The sequence below is a fragment of the Alosa pseudoharengus genome, unplaced genomic scaffold (assembly GCF_046254945.1).
Source record: "Alosa pseudoharengus isolate Yale_2024_CS ecotype anadromous, Long Island Sound unplaced genomic scaffold, YU_APseudo_1.1 YU_APseudo_1.1_scf_6, whole genome shotgun sequence".
Lineage (NCBI taxonomy): Eukaryota > Metazoa > Chordata > Actinopteri > Clupeiformes > Clupeidae > Alosa > Alosa pseudoharengus.
In genome coordinates, this window is record NW_027468848.1 from 22,543,372 (window position 1) to 22,560,765 (window position 17,394).

The window sequence follows — 17,394 nt, forward strand, 5'->3', positions numbered from 1 at the left end:
GGGAAGAAGGATCTTGAATAATTCTCTTACCTTTCTAGGCTGTGTACAGTGGCAGATTGACGTGTCATTTTTTTTAATATATTTCTGTATTCACAGTCTTACTCATCAAATGGCCCAGAGCTGCAACTCCTCACTGTCAAAACTGGGTTGAGAGATGAATCATCCAGTGTTCCAGGAGAGTGAAAAATGTAACATACAGTATGGTCAGTGAGTAGTACCCATGAAGTGGAACACAGTTACCCGTGCATGTGCGGATACGAGGAGAGAATAGCTACATTTGCAAAACTGCTAATTTTTCAAAAGAAGTTCAGTACAATACTGTTCAGCTAATGACATTCTCTTTTATCTGTCAGTGTGTTGTTGAGCTCAAAACGTATACTCATCTGAAGTTCTGGCTCTCTGTGATAAATATTTTGCCGTCTTGCCTACCCATTTGGCTAAATTCAAAATACCACACATGCAGAAATGATTGCCAATGTGAACCACAATAAGATACCACCCTTAAGAAGCTCACTGCTCCTGAAGAAGTATTGCCAACTTAAAAAAGTGCATACTCTTTACAAAATTATGACCTTTGTCTAATCTAATCAAAATAGGAATACTTTATTTCATCAGAAGGTTTTAGCCTGGTGACAGTAAATCCTCATGGTTCATGATGGAATGCTCCTCGCACCAACAGATTCATGGGCTAATTTCAGCAGGATGTCAGTGTCTCTTTCTCCCCACAAATTGTGATGGATACTTTTTGCCTACACTGGTATTACTGGAAAACAAAGTTTAAAATATCAAAATGATTATGCCAGAGACATGACTGATGGGCATATAGTTCACTTTGAGTGTTTCCCCTTTCTCAGCTGTGCTTTCCTGTTTGAAGGCCCAGGGGATTTCTTCTGTACACTTTTATTTATTCTCTTTTCTATGGCTAAACACTTTGAAGGAGAGGGCACATGTACATTCATTTTAAACACAGAAACTGAAGATGCGGCTGACTTCAAGCAGGATGAATTTCTGTACACAGCAATGTACAGTATGTCTAATAATATAATAACAAAACAAAGGTCATAATGAAACATAGGTTCCCATTTTCCCATAGATAAACCTCTGTGACTAAATTTGAATAAACAATGGGTCATATTTCTGTCTTTTAAATTTTACAAAGGGATGGGAAAGTGTGCACATGTGTTACTGTAATAGTTCACATGCTTACTTGCTTATGGACATAATGGTGTGTAAGGGGCACTGTTTTGGCTGAATTGTTACTGTTGGGAACTTCTTGATTTGTGTTTGGACAGCACAGTGCAGGTTCAGCAACAGTTAAGAAAATGTTTCTGATGGGGTTAGTGAGCAAAACCACAAATGTGTTTATCAAAGTCACAGGAAGTGGGCGTTTTATAAGAAAAGAAACTGAGCCAACCACTTCCTGTTGAAGTGGGAAACATTTGATGGCGTTACAAAGTGTACAGTAAACAAGTAAAGGCATAGAAAGGCGTGGAGGGAAATATGGTTTGGGGTTTTGCCCTAGTTTGTGACAACATTACATGACACAGTTGATATGAAGCCTTGATTTTTTTTTAAATTCATGGTAATTATTCATGCATACAGATACAACTGAAAATTGTTGCTCAAAACATCAGGCATTGCTGCTTGCAAAAACCTTGAGCTTTTAGTGAGTTCAGGAGGTTTCAAGGGGAGATTATGCACCAGTGTCAGACTTGAGTGTTGGTTACTAATTTTACAATATTATGTAAAAGTTTACTTTACCTAGATTTATATCTCAGATTGTATTGTGCAATCTGACTAAGTGGTCAGTTATTCAACAATAACTTTAATTTCAGTGATGTGAATCTGATCAACACTCACACTTCTTTAAGTTTTGGTTTGAAGTGGCACGTTTTGTTGTTTTGAATGTTTTCATCCATAGGGAATTTGACATTCACAGATGGTCAGAAATGAAATTGAACAAAGACACTCTATGTCACTCACACAAACCATGTTTGATGGAAAACATCTCCAAAGGTTTGTTGGAGCCTGTGGTTGGATAAATAGGCAGTTGGCCCTTGGGTCCAACAGGCGGTTAGATGACAGTTCAAAGGCTCTGCAAAACAGGAAAGGAAAGGATTCAAACAGATAGATCCAGTGCATGAAGCAAAAAGCCATACTGCCAAGCCACTGACAACTTGAAATTGAAAATATTTCAGGTCAAAATAATGACCTTTCCTGTGCATGCTCCTCAGGATAGGCCAGCCAGTAGATGATAAAGTAGGGCAATGGTTAAGGATTATTGATGAGGGCAGGCATGCAAATGCTAGTTTGTTTTAGCAAAATACAACATGCAAAATAAGTGTGCGTGTGCTTGATCCGGTTTGGGGGAAGGAATACAACTCCTATCACCTTAATATGTTTTCACCTCTGTCAAGATGGAAAGATGTTTACATGAGATAAACAAAAAGCAAAGGGTTATATAACTCTTCTTAAGCATTATCTAACTACATAACATGAGTTACAGAACTCAAACTCGAACTGTTAAGAAGTGATTGACATGTACATAGTATAGGATGAAGGTGAAATTGGTTGCTTAAAGGAAAATTCCGTTATTTAGCACTTTGAGTCCCTTTTCTGGTTTGTTTTGGATGAACTATGGTGGACACTGAAATTTTGACGATTGGTCCTGTCTCGACCTTTCTGACTCATTTTGAATCACCTTTGACTACTCAGAGTGGTTGCCAACAGGCATACTGTATAGGCTACTCAAACATGTCCTAAAACAACCCTTAACGTTCGTTTTCAAAACTGTGGAACTCACAGAGTGGTTAGTAGTGATGGGACATTCGACACTGAGGCACCGAAGCTTGTATCACTCCCGTGAAGCAAATTGTTTTGACACAGTGTGTTGGAGCTTGTATCAAATTAGCATAAGCATGTGATTGGTGACGTCCGAAGCTTCAAACGTCACCGAAGGGTTTTGCTGGATTCGAAAGTTTGCTGCTGCCCTGATACAGGAGTAACACTGCTGTATTCTCTGTAGCCTACTGCTCTAATTTAACAAAACATGTGTTATGTCGTGTCTTAGTTAGCCTACTCCGCAATCATTGCTGCTAAAGAAGTCTTCAAAGTTTTTAAGTAAAATTTCAAATATTTGTTATTGCATAAGCCTAATAAAGATTCCTCGTAAAGTGACTCACGGAGATTGAACCCACGTCGCCAGATTTATCGTCCCCATCATTACCTCTATTCTATCGTAGGCCTACGGCAAGAAACGATGTTCACAAACTATTTTTTTTCTAACAACGGCTTGTGTAGTACACATTACCCAAATAATGCCTCTTGGTTATGAGTAGGGTATGGCAGTTTATTGGATAAGGCCTACACTTTATTTTTTTAAAGTAAATTGATATTGCCACATAGCAGACAGCTGCATTTCTTGCTGCAGTTTGTTAAAAACCAACTGAACACACGTAAATTCAAACGCTGAACACACTACTATATTCAAACATTATACCCTAGTTCTAATTAATTTATTTATTTTTCAGTCATCTCATGCCATAGGCTATGCATGATGTGTGCATTCTGTCCTTCATGTTCATGTTGTAAGCTTCGTGCGCGGGTGTGTCGAATTCATAGCCGCTGTCATTTCTGCTGACCACCAGAGGTCACTGTGTTGTCTTCGATGCTTTGATGCTTCGGATCATTTTGCGATACAATCAGGAAGAAGCTTCAAAAGCTTCACAAGGCTTTATTCGCCCATCACTAGTGGTGTTCGTTGATGTTCCAAAACAAGTAGCGTAGCGAAATACAGTTTCTGTCGTGTTTTATTTGGCATTTTGTAAAATCCCATTGATTTCTGGAAGACTCATTGCACGTTGATATTACTGTGCCACCGTCTATGCTTTAGGTTCAAATATTGAGCGGAAGTTTATATGCGGTTGTGAGGTGAATAAATAGTTCCACAATAGGCCTATAAGACGGCTGGAAATATACATTGCGCCGATATATTTGCTTTTAATAATCAACGAACACCACTAACCACTCGGTGAGTTGCACAGTTTTGAAAACGAACGTTAAGGGTTGTTTTAGGACATGTTTGAGTAGCCTACAGTATGCCTGTTGGCAGCCACTCTGAGCAGTCAAAGGCGATTCAAAACGATTCAGAAAAGTCGAGACAGGACCAATCGTCAAAATGTCAGTGTCCACCACTCTAGTTCATCCAAAACAAACCAGAAAAGAGACTAAGTGCTAAAAACCAGAATTTTCCTTTAAGTTAATTAGAAAACGTTATGGCACATTCTTTGGCTAATGAACAGAAGTGACTAACTTGTGCCACCAAGTTTTTGTCTTGTGGTCTACTTATTAAAGTAAGCCTATGACTTATAAAAGTGTATTTTCCTATTTAGGGAAATGAATAGGCTAAATCATTTTGTAAATGTCAGAATACACCAATTCCTTGTAACATGTTTAGATGTTACAGTGTGAACTGAAAAGAAGGCAGACTATTTCCAGCCTCATAGGAACTTCACAGATATCGGTATGAGTGAGCAAGAGGGGCCTCTGTGCCTCTGTGTGGGTCAATTTCAGACAGTGAAAAGGAGATCCATAAAAAAACTAAAGCACCTCATCCCATACTACTTCAAATGGGAGTGTAGCCCACTTAAACTGCTGCACTTCTGAAGTACCCTAGCCTACTGTATCCATTACATTACTAGACACATGTCATATTGTATTGGATTATATTCATAGGCTATAGGTTTTACATTGAATCAAATTATGTGCTTTATACATTCTTAATAGAGGCCTGGTCTATATTTATAATGATGAAACATAAGATATACATTAGGTCTGAGAATATTGACAGCGCTGTGATGAGCAGTGGGGCACCGTTAATTTATCTGAATCAAATCAAGCAGCCTACCCACTGACGAGTTGGAAAAAACTCTCTCCACTCAAGGTCATTTCAGTGTAACAGTCTCTAACTCGATAAAACCCCTCTCCAAGTCTAGCACCACTAGATGGTGGTGTTGTTCAAACATTCTTGAAGTTAGTATTTATTTTTTGAACCGGAAGTTATTGAGAATGACCTTTTAATAATCAGGAAGTTAGTTTCAGACAGTTTAAAATACGAACATGGCGATGGACGTGAAATCAAGATCCAAGCGTTATGAAAAACTGGCATTTCTTGGAGAGGGACAGGTATTACACGACATTGTTGCACATATTCCCATAGCACTGGATACCTTGGCTCATTCTTCCCGAAGCTAACGTTAGCCTTGTCCTAGAGTTTTCAATAAACCAGAGACAATACTGTTGCTATGTAAACTAGTCAACTTGGATGGCTAACATCAGATCATTAACGTACACTACAAGTTTATAGATTGTAGCTTGGGCTATCCTACAATAAGTACCCCCTTCACAGAACAGGGTGTTTAAAGTTGTTTAGGGGTTAGCTGCTTTGTTAATGTAGAAAGGATGCTTCTCATTTGCTTGTTGAAGTTTAGTCTACACGAATTGATGGGTAATTGTGTCCAGTTTGGATATCGATATAACTTTATTCACGCTATCTTTAAATGTTTTACAATCTTACTGAATTGTGCGGAAAATTGATGTGAGTGTTTCTGTCTGTTTTAGTTTGCCACGGTCTACAAAGCCAGAGATAAAACAACAAATGCCATAGTAGCAATCAAAAAAGTAAGGTTGTTTATAACTTGGAAGGGTTGATATGGGCAATCTATGCCAATGATGTTTTGACTTAATATCACTAAATAGTGAATTGTCAATACTCCAATATAACACAAACATCAATCATTCATTTCTGATTATTTTAGTCTTATGTTTATTTCCCTCCTAGATCAAAGTTGGCCATAGAACAGAAGCAAAAGATGGTATGTAAACCCAGGACTCAATAGCATCACTGACCTAGTAGTGTATTAAGTGCAGAAATATTTGCAGTTGTAAGCAAACTGTTGTAAGTGATATTTTAAGAAGCTTACATACATGCACATCCATGCATACTTGGCAGTATCACTAATTCTTACCACGCAAGTCAGATGCGTTGTATTCTCGACAACAAGTGTCAGCTCCTGTTAACCTGACTGCTTGGATGTACAGTAGACTATTATGAAGTGATGTGGGGATGTAAGAGCCTTGCCTTATTCTTGATTCATGTTTTCTTTCAGGCATTAACCGGACAGCCCTTCGAGAGATTAAGCTGTTGCAGGAATTGAGTCACCCAAACATTATAGGTGTATGTGAGAATTTATTCAGATATTTGCAGTCAGCCCAGTCTGAGATTTTAGAGAACTCTGTGTAGAATGCAAATCTATAAATACTGCTTTCCAAGGTAGTAAGCATGTAATTGTGGATGTGGCGTATTTTTGTTACATAGCATGCTGCTCTGTGGCATTTCACAAAATGTGAATTATTTTATCTATTTATTTGTTTGTTTGTTTGTTCTTGAATCCCACAGCTATTAGATGCTTTTGGACACAAGTCTAACATCAGTTTGGTGTTTGATTACATGGAAACAGATCTGGAGGTAAGAGATTGTAATTACTGTAAAATATGCATAATTGTAAGTGCTGATATGATGTCCTAATATGAAGGGAACATATATGATATATCTGGTATACCAGATATATGTCTATTTTTCCGATGATTGGGGTTGTGTAATTGAATACTGTAAATGGTAGATTGTATGATGTGAAATGGATCTCTGATTAAGTTCATGGCTGTGAGAGTAATTAGACTGCACATTAAAAAAGAATGTTTGCTTTTTCTTCTTCATCTTATTCTTAGTATCACATGAAGATCAAGCAGAAACCACAATATTGTAATGTGTTATGTGTGTAGATATTTGTGATATCTACATGAGTCTGTCATATGAGTACACATGTCTTGCTTCAGTTCATAACCTGTATATATAACATTTGAATCGTATTTGATCCAATGTATTGCATTACTGACATTGTGGTATCTGAGAGCTGGAAACGCAGAATCACTTATCTCTCCTACAGCGTATTCTTGCATTATTACTAAGCGCTTGTGGTTATGCAGTCATAATGTGCGGTAATAAATAGAGGTGATAAAACTTTATTTGAATCTTTTATAAGAACTTGGTGTTCTTTTCGTTATATCTTTCTTTCGACTTCTTGGTGTTGCTGGTTAGGCAGGGAAAATGTGGCGATGTAAGATGAAATGTAGTTTTATGTCTCTTGTATTCTTTAATAGCATCTTATTAAATTACATCATCTAGCCTATTGAGGCATTTTGTCATGTTTGTTGTGTCTTAGCATTCTGTAATAGCATCTTAACAATGTCTTAACGTCTGTTGGTTTTTACCGTTCCTCTTCTCAACAGGTGATTATAAAAGACACTAGCCTTGTATTAACCCCGGCCAACATTAAAGCCTACATACTGATGACACTTCAGGGATTGGAGTACATGCACCGGCATTGGATCTTACACAGGGTAAGGTGGTGTCATAGGCTAAGTATAAGTATAAATACTGTAGGAACAGAAATTTGTCTAGAGATTGTTTGAGAAGTCTCAGTCAGCCAGGAGTGGAGTCAGAAATCTCAGAGAGCTTTATTCACGAATCCGGAGACCTACGTTGTGTTGCTAACAGACGCAGTCTGATGTTACAAACAAGGATACACTTTTTATACCCCCCTGACAAGTCAGACAAGACATGACATCTCCATTAATGGTACGCAAACCTGTTTACGACATAGTTACCAAAGAGTCAACCATATCTATAAGGTTGTATCCCATAATGACCGACATCTATGGAATCCAGTCAAGATTGACCCCAAGACAGTAAATAAGGTCTTAGGCGCCAGCCCTGCCGAAGCGAGGCCCATACAGACTCCTTTGAGTCACACACACACACACACTCAGCATGGCAGCACAAACACCTTGCACATGGCATTCCACAGATGTTACCTCATAAATCTCTCCTTCACTTTCTGCTTACAGCAGAGTCTCTTTCTCCAACATGTGCACAGACCATACCAAAAGAGTAAATGGTTGAATATAGCACACATACATATATGGTAAACACCAAATTTCCTGGCCAAAGTTTCTTACTACATTACTCCGTGAGGGAAGTTTGGTCTGCATTTATCCAAATCCATGAATTAGTGAAACACACTCAGCACACAGTGAACACACAGTGAGGTGAAGCACACACTTATCCCAACGCAGTGAGCTGCCTGCTACAGCGGCGCTCGGGAGCAGTGAGGGGTTAGGTGCTTTGCTCAAGGGCACTTCTGCCATTCCTACTGGTCGGGGTTTGAACTGGCAACCCTCCGGTTACAAGTCCGAAGCGCTAACCCAGGGTTCTAAATTAACTTTTTTGATCACCAGCAATGTGGCTGGTAACTTTCTAAAGTTACTAGCCAATCAGAATTTCTATTAGCCAATTTTTTTCCGGTGAAAATAAGAGAATTATGAGTTTATGAGATGAGTGTCACTGAATGCATTTGGTCATTTTATTAACATTGTTGGCATGAAGACATACCACAAAATATACACAGAAAGTGCAAACACTTTATTTTATGTTTGGGATCTCTATCTATCTATTTCTCTGTCAATATCCTCATCCCCTGCTTCATTCCTATTCTTGCCCCCATAAGTCTGTCCCAACCACTGCCGCATTTAGTTTAATCTTAACTTAATAAAAAGGAGATATGAATTATCATCAACAATGACAAGCCAGCTAGAACCTGCCACTCGTTTTCTCTTCCTCCTGCGCACTCAGACGCGTTCTCAATTAAATGGAGTAGCATAGGGCCTATGTTCAAGTTGGATCTTTATAGAGAGGACCCGAAAAGTATCATCTTTATGTAACATACTGTTGGTGCATGTTGACATTGTATACTTTCTCTAACAAGAGTAAAAAACAGTTTGCAGTACAGCTACTATTTATTGGCTAAATGTTTGTCCCTCCTCTGTCTCTTGGTGCCCTACGCACAGTGAGTGATGCGTGTGGTGGTGGTGATAACTGATAAGGCTACATTTTTAAAACTGAAAATTTTCGCCTACAAGCTCCTCACGTTCCATCTTCAGCTAACTTCATAGACAATAAAATAAACGATCTTGCTGCTTCAGGTTTTGCGGCCTCCGTTACATGACATCAGCCCCCCACAAAGGAAATAGGTAAACACAATGCGTTAATTGTGTTAATATTTCATAATGCATTATGTATTTGTGTTATGTACATGTGCTAGGTACTTTTTACTTTGCTTTACTGGCTAACTCCCTCCTCTTTCAGTCTGTGCTCCCTGCTCTGGCTCCGTTCGTTCTTCTAATTCCTTGTGTTTTCTGGTAGACGCTCCGTTCGTTTCCATGGTCTCTCGCGCTGGTTTCACTGGAAACTGCGTGCAGCCGACGTAGCATTACGGCACAGTGGTCATGGGAAATGTACTGCCGGGGGATATATGACCGAAAACAGAGCCTTATGTATCATGCATGTAATGCCTCATGCATCACCGGCCAAACTGGCTAGTAAGTTTTTATTAACACCTGCCAAAATAAATTTTAATTGGCAGGTGTTAATTTAGAACCCTGGCTAACCAGTAGGCCACGGCTGCACTCTAGGGTACAGTGGATCTTACACAGGGTAAGGTGGTGTCATAGGCAGCACTCTAGGGTACAGTGGATCTTAGGTGGTAAGGTGGTGTCAAAGTCAAAGTCTGCTTTATTCTCAATTTCTTCACATGTCAAGACATACAAAGAGATCGAAATTACGTTTCCCACTATCCCACAGTGGAGACAAGACATATTTTACCAATTAGGTCCACAGACAAATATAACATTCAAGTAAACAATATAAAAAGTAAATAAGAAGGCACATACAATGAAGAAATAAGAGCAGCACAATTTGGGTTGAAATTGTGCAATTGTGCATACAGTAGACAGTCAATATAATAGTGCAAAAGTCAGGCCAATAAATGGCTGAGGTAGTTCTGTTTGACCTAAGTATGCAAGTGGCATAGTGGTGCAAGTTATGCAAGAGCAGCAGAAGTGTGTTCAGAAGTGTTTTCAGGACAACAGGACAACAACAACAAGTTGCAAAGTGTGCAAGTGTACAAGTGGAGTAGTGCAAGTGGAGTAGTGCAAGGCAGCCATTGTGGGTCCAAAAGTCCGGGATGTTATGTGGCTGAGGGTGGAGGGGGGCGAGGGTGGAGAGAGTTCAGCATCCTAACAGCCTGGTGTATGAAGCTGTTGGTGAGTCTGGTGGTGCGGGAGCGCAGGCTTCTGTACCTCTTGTGGATCAAACAAATTGTGAGCGGGGTGACTTGCATCACTCACAATTGTGGTCGCCTTGCGGGTGAGGTGGAAGGTGTAAATGTCCTTCAGGGAGGGGAGTGAAGCACCAATAATCCTTCCAGCTGTGTTCACTATGCGCTGCAGGGCTTTCATGTTGTATTCAGTGCAGCTTCCTCCCCACACAGCGATACAGTTGGAGAGGATGCTCTCAATGGTGCCTCGGTAGAATGTGGTCATGATGGCTGGTGGAGCACTTGCTCGCCTGAGTTTCCGCAGAAAGTACAGGCGGCGCTGAGCTTTCTTCGCCAGTGATGCAGTGTTGGTGGTCCAGGAGAGGTCTTCACTGATGTGCACCCCCAGGAATTTGGTGCTGCTCACTCTCTCCACCACAGCACCGTCGATGGTCAGTGGCAGGTGTTGGGTGTGACCTCTCTGGAAGTCAACAACAATCTCCTTGGTCTTGCTGACGTTTAGCAGGAGGTTGTTGTCCCTGCACCATGTGGTCAGAAGGTCGACCTCCATCCTGTATTGAGTCTCATCGCCCTTGGTGATGAGACCCACCAGAGTTGTGTCGTCAGCAAATTTCACTATGTGGTTGTTGCTGTAGGTTGCAGTGCAGTCATGCGTCAGCAGGGTGAAGAGCAGTGGACTGAGCACGCAGCCTTGGAGGGCCCCCGTGCTCAGTGTGATGCTGCTTGAGATATTGTTGCCAACACGTACTACTTGAGGCCTCTGACAGAGGAAGTCCAGTAGCCAGTTGCAGAGGTAGGTACTGAGTCCCAGTTTGTCAAGTTTGCAGATGAGTTGTTGTGGTATTATGGTGTTGAATGCAGAACTGAAGTCATAAACAGCAATCTCACATATGAGTCTCTTTTTTCCAGGTGGGTGAGGGCTGGGTGGAGGGCAGAGCAGATTGCATCCTCTGTGGACCGTTTGGCTCGTTATGCAAACTGGAAGGGGTCCAGGGTGGGGGGGGAGAATGGATTTGATGTGTGACATGACAAGCCGCTCAAAGCACTTCATGATGATGGGTGTCAGTGCCACGGGGCGGTAATCATTAAAGCAGGATGGAGCAGTTTTCTTCAGCACAGGTATAATGGTGGCAGCTTTGAAACATGATGGGACGAATGACGATGGCTTGCTTCAGGGAAGTGTTAAAGATGTCTGTGAAGACATCCTTAAGCTCCTCAGCGCAGTCCTTCAGCGCACGACCCGGGATGTTGTCTGGGCCTGCTGCTTTACGGGTGTTGATAGCAGCAAGTGTCTTCTTCACGCTGTCGGCAGAGAGGCACAGGGGCTGCTCGTGTGGAGGGGGAGGGGTCTTCTGTGGGCAAGTGCTGTTTTGTGCTTCAAAGCGAGCAAAGAAGCACAAAAACAGGCTGCACTCTAGGGTACAGTGGATCTTACACAGGGTGGTGTCATAGGCTGCACTCTGGGGTACACTGGGGTAGTGTAATTTCCACATAGATGTGTGCTTGCATTCCGTGTGTCTTTATAAAAAAAAAAGAAATTCAAGGGCAGCTGTGATGATTTATTGTCTTGGTGTGGTTATAAAGTCCGAGCATGAAAGAGTCAAACTATACTGAGTTAACGGCATCCTCTCAGAGCCATAGTAGGTGGTCCATCAGTAATAATGTAATATGTAATAAATCATGTAATGAATAATAATTAATAATATTAATATAAATAATAGTGAAGCCTCTTTTCTATGTGCTTTTACCTCAGCCTGTCTTAGTCATTGCTTTTAGAAATCAACCATAATTGTCAGCAGAGAATGAGTTTTATGGTATTTATTTCTGTGAGAAATGGCCCATATTGCTATTCATGATCAAAAAGAGAACAAAGTGGTTTATGGAAAGTCAGTTCAAGTGCCTTTGACGCAGAGGAACAACATAGTTGTTATCTCCATGTGATGAAGGGTGGGGGTGGGGAGACTATATTGAAACAAACAGAGATGGTGCAACAATCAAACTGTTATGACTGATAAAAGATACCACGGTCTTTTTGTTTTTTTCAAAGTGTTTGTAGAAGGAAATAGCCTATCATTGTTATTGTCAAACATTGCAGGTGGCTATTGGCTACCCATAATATTTAATGGTTAATACAACATGTGTATCCCAGATAAAGTGAAGGGAAAAGGAATGTCCATCTAATTGACCATAGATATAAGAATCCCATGAAAGACACCATATAATTAACATATAATGCTGGTGTTAGATTCATGATACATCTAAAATTACATTTAAGAATCCAATCTGTTTTTCTTGTTTGGTTTCAAATAGGATTTAAAGCCAAATAACTTGTTGCTAGATGAAAATGGGATCCTGAAACTGGCTGACTTTGGATTGGCAAAAGCTTTTGGAAGTCCAAACAGGGTCTACACACATCAAGTTGTTACACGGTACTGTGTCTTTTTAGTTTATTCTTCCATATACTGCTGTCCAGCCTTTTCTCATGTACAGTGATTATGTAATTCCCTTGATTTACAGTTGTAATAGAGTTGTATAATACATCTCTAATACGTAAGTGGTAATGTGACTTAGGGGTGAGTGGGATGGGATGCTGATTAAAATTGTTTGATTTATTTTAAAATATTTTTGATGCTGCTTTATTTAAGAACATACTGATGGCAGAAGTTTTGTATGATCTTTTCATTTTAGGTGGTACCGTGCTCCTGAGCTTCTCTTTGGCGCCAGGATGTATGGCGTTGGCGTGGATATGTGGGCAGTGGGCTGTATACTTGCTGAGTTGCTTCTCAGGGTAAGATCATTATATGGGCCAGGGACGGACTGGGACAAAAAGACAGCCCTGGCATATTTGGCCCAAGCGGCCCTCAAATCGGTCGGCCTCACCTAATTACTGTAAATGCAGAATCCTTGCATTATCCTTAAATATGCATATATTTTCAACTAAGTGTCGTGGACCACTGAAAATGGACAAATATAGGCCTCAGTGGCTATTGTGGTGGAAAAAACACACCTACCCGTTCAATTCAAGACCAAATTAGCACTCTGGAAAACCTCGATCCAAGGAAACACGCTGAGATGAAAGTAGCCGTTGAACTGTCAATATTTTCATCACAATGCTACAAAGTGACACAGCCTGACTAAGTCTAAGCCAATGTAACACTGAGCAGTAGAGGGACTGTATGTGCTGCAGAATATTTAACCCAATTTGAGATCTGCACAAAGTCTGAGGCTGGAGTATGTGTGCTCCATCCTTTATCCTCACAAAGGGTCAAAGGTCCTCCTATTTCCTATATGTAACAGTTCAATCAGAATTTGGGGTTCATCTTCTCAGTAGATGACTGACGTCTTGTCATATCCCTTATTGGTTTGTCATCAATCCACCTTACAAAGTGTTTTTGGGTGTTGTCATGGAAACTTTTCTATCCTCAGATAACCTTTTGCCGTCTTTGCTTAATTTTCTTGTTAACCAAATATACATGTGAAGCTATGGTCCCCGCCCAGTAACTGTCCGCAACTGCCATATTCTTCAGACTGCAATCGGCAAAATAAAGTGCTGATGGACAGGCTAACGTTTCACTTGCTGTGTTCAGATGGCCCTTCTCTACAGAGAGTACAATCTTGACAATCTACACAGAGTGCAACATTTTGTCCTCTGTATAGCCTATATTAATTTTAAGATATAATACTACGGTAGAATTAAACTTTCTGGAACATACATGTACCAACCTTAACACACTACATGCTCTGTGTCTATTTCACATTGTTTTTTTTTTCTGCCCAGTAGTACAGGACTTTTTTTGAATATTTACTACACTATCACTCTGACTGATCAGTGGTAGCCATGAAGCACATGATTTCCATATTCAAGTAGGCTATACAAGCAATTATGAAAGAAGAGTTTCTGCTTGAATTCAAAGTATCATTTCAAATTATTCAGATTTAAACTATAAAATGCTCAATCGATACCATTACTGAAGCCTATGTATAAAGAACTAAATTACCTATGTTTGTGGTAGACCTTATTGTAAATTATACCAGTTATCACTATAGGATAACTGAAACAACACACAATAAACAGGGCAACTTTGTTACCTGTTAGTGGAAATATTTTATTATTGTAGGCTATACTACCTACCTACATTGCTGGTACATTTTAGAACAGTACACCTACATGAACTAATTCCCTTTAATGTCTCTCAGTAGCCTATCGTATACAGCTTAGTTAGCTTGTGCATGAATATGGCTTAACGTTTTGTAGCCTACATTTCCATCAGTCTACAGTCTTTTAGTCCATCTTTACCAAGAGAACTCTTCCGAGAACCCTTTCGACGCCCTACTTTCGAGACCAACCATCACTCATGCCATCGATGTTGAATTTTGGTCTGACGCACACTGATCAATCTGACCAACAATTAAAGTCGTTTTGACACTTTTACTTTTTTTGCTGTCCAGGTTTGCAAATCATTCATTTAGAAAACTTTAAGTTGCGCTATTTGTTATTATGATCACAGCACATTCATTACCATGTCATTACATTATTGCAATTAATAAGTCATCATAATCATCATCGTCAGTATGTCGTGTCACACATACCTGCTCCATCACTACTGAGTTATTGTTATCATGTATAGTAGGCCTACCCTCAACTAGGCTACACTCTCCACCAGCTGCTGCTGCTCACTGTCCCTCTGCTCTGTATGCTTGCTTACATCTCCTCGCTCAAATTCAACAAACTTCTACATGTTGCTGACAGGCTAGCCTACTTGCAATATTGTATATTTCTGAAACTTCTACATTGGTGTTATTTCAGCACAATTGGCACTACTGGCACCCTCGGTAATTTCAATGTGTAACTTCAAGTAACTATTTTGATGCGCTCACAGAATCCTGGCTCTGAGCCAAAATGGGAGGGGTGGGGCCTGACGAGCTGTTATTGGATCAGTCCAGTGTCAGTATTGAAAATGAACCAATGGGCCGCTGACTGTCCTTTCTTTGGGCTATTCGTTGGCCAAACTAATTAAATTATATATAGCCTATTTTATCGTTCCAAAAGGTGCGTCGGTCCACCGGGAAAATGCCCGGTATGCCACATGGCCAGTCCGTCCCTGATATGGGTTTATACATGAGGTTTCTAGAGTGGCATGCTAAGCTTTTCTCAACACTAGGTGAGCCATGTGAATGGAAGCCATGTCCTGTGTGTTGCACATAGCAACCCTTATCTATTATAATTTTTATGACCATTCTCTCCATTTTTGCTTTCAGTTGCCATTCTTAGCAGGAGACTCAGACCTAGATCAGCTGACAAAAATATTTGAAGCTTTGGGAACACCAACAGAAGAAACATGGCCGGTAAGTTTTATCTATAGCAGTTTGCTAGCTAAACATGAACACTGATGAATTCCAAATTCTAAACGTAAAAGAAACTGGCTGTTAGACTCAAAATACCAAAGATATCAGATTTGTTTATTTATTATGTATTATTATTATTATTTTACTCCAAGGAATATACAAGGGTAATTTTATAATCTTTACGAAAGTGGACTATGTCACGTAATTTGTTATTTCAGTTGGTCTTTCAGTGGAAAAGAATGCAGCAAGACTCTAGAGTGGTCATTTTGCAGGGTGATGATTATGAACGCCTATTTCAAAGCATGTGGTTACAATTTTCAGTTTGCTCTTGTGGTACTTCAATTGTTACGCCTTTGTGTTTGTATGCTTATAAAGGGGATGACCAACCTCCCTGACTACGTGTCATTTAAGTTATTCCCTGGAACTCCCCTTGAGCATATATTCAGCGCAGCTGGGGATGACCTTCTGGAGCTACTGCAGGGATTATTCACCTTTAACCCCTCTACCCGGCTCACAGCGACACAGGTCAGATATCCTGAGACATCCAGCTTTCCTGGCTTGACACTATGATTCTAAACATTCCTTGCTAATGCCACAAAGTGGTAAGAAACCAGCTCATAAGCTCCTTAATCCACCTTGTAAAATTCTGGGGGGATAATGTATAAAGCATCCTGGGCTGTTAAACAGGTGTTTATCAGTGGTGGTGAATTGCCTCCTATATGTTTTCTGCTTTGCCCAATCCAGCTGAAATGTAACTAATCCAATGCCTAGAGAAAGACCTGAAAACTCACTCCAATCCCTCTACTTTGTCCATGCAGGCCCTTAAGATGAGGTATTTCAGCAACAGGCCGGGACCAACCCCAGGACCTCAGCTTCCACGGCCAAATTGCTCAACAGAAGTTTTAAAAGAAAAGGAGAACCTCGTTTTAGGGACCAAACGAAAGCGTGATGCCATATCTGAGGGTTAGTCTACAATTTGTATCACTGCTATTCTGCGCAACCTTGACTGAGGCTGTAACATTTGTTGAGATCTATCTAACAGAGACCTATGTTGCCATTTTGTATTGTACTAATGTTGTCCAGCTACCTTTTTGCATTTTGTGGAGAAGACTGCAAGTGAACTGCAAATTCTTCATAAAAATCTGTCAGACAAGGCAATTGGGTCATACATGGATGTGTGTTTTGAACCATATATAATTATTCTGACTTCACTGTTTTATTTCAGGGACTGTGTCCAAGAAATTGGTTTTTTGAGTGAGACAGTGGAACAGATAGCCCACTGTCTGTGGCAGAGGCTCAAGACACATTTCCACGATTATGTTCCTTGGTTTGGGGAATTCAGGAGCCTCTACACAAAAGTTTAATGACTGAGCCTGTAAAATGGAATGTGAAGTGTGTAGGTCTGCTGGAACAAGTGGTGATGTGTGTTTTTGTTTATTATTTTATTTTTGTAGATGTTTTGTATATGCTTTGCATAATTAAATTATGACTAATTTGTCTTGTTTTGTTGTTGAGTATTCATTTTGTGTGTTAAATCTCAAATGTGCTGAATGAGGGACTGTTTTGAAAATATAGGTTACAAAGAAAAAAAAGGTCAAATCACTGCTCTGTCAGTTGAATGTAAACACACTAATGTGTAGCTTATATAACCTACTAAGTTACATGGTAAATTTGTTGTGCATCATGTTGTGTAATTCATTTAGTGTGACGTTATTCATGAAGAACTATAGAAAAACGTTGCCAACAGTGTTCCGTCCACAACATATTGTAACGTTAGGTTTGTGTGTTCGGTTTCGGTCGAAAGCCATGACGACAA

The 17,394-nt window shown here is 40.1% G+C and overlaps 1 protein-coding gene across 1 annotated transcript; it reads left to right on the forward strand.

Moving 5' to 3' along the window:
* Window positions 1-5,095: 5,095 nt before the first annotated feature.
* cdk7 (cyclin-dependent kinase 7) lies at window positions 5,096-17,076 on the forward strand. The gene is made up of 12 exons (XM_076270082.1): window positions 5,096-5,184; window positions 5,620-5,679; window positions 5,840-5,873; window positions 6,168-6,235; window positions 6,458-6,526; window positions 7,348-7,458; window positions 12,543-12,661; window positions 12,921-13,020; window positions 15,492-15,578; window positions 15,954-16,103; window positions 16,397-16,541; window positions 16,804-17,076. Exons 1-12 carry the CDS (start codon window positions 5,119-5,121, stop codon window positions 16,830-16,832), a joined length of 1,038 nt encoding a protein of 345 aa, XP_076126197.1. The 5' UTR covers window positions 5,096-5,118; the 3' UTR covers window positions 16,833-17,076.
* The last annotated feature ends 318 nt before the right edge of the window (window positions 17,077-17,394 follow it).

What these genes read in the sequence shown, in the direction of transcription:
- cdk7 (XM_076270082.1), top strand. Translation starts at nt 5,119, where the DNA reads ATGGCGATGGACGTGAAATCAAGATCCAAGCGTTATGAAAAACTGGCA. An exon ending in TAGAACAGAAGCAAAAGATG is followed by an intron (nt 5,874 to 6,167) that starts GTATGTAAACCC and finishes GTTTTCTTTCAG; the next exon opens with GCATTAACCGGACAGCCCTT. An exon ending in CAACAGAAGAAACATGGCCG is followed by an intron (nt 15,579 to 15,953) that starts GTAAGTTTTATC and finishes ATGCTTATAAAG; the next exon opens with GGGATGACCAACCTCCCTGA.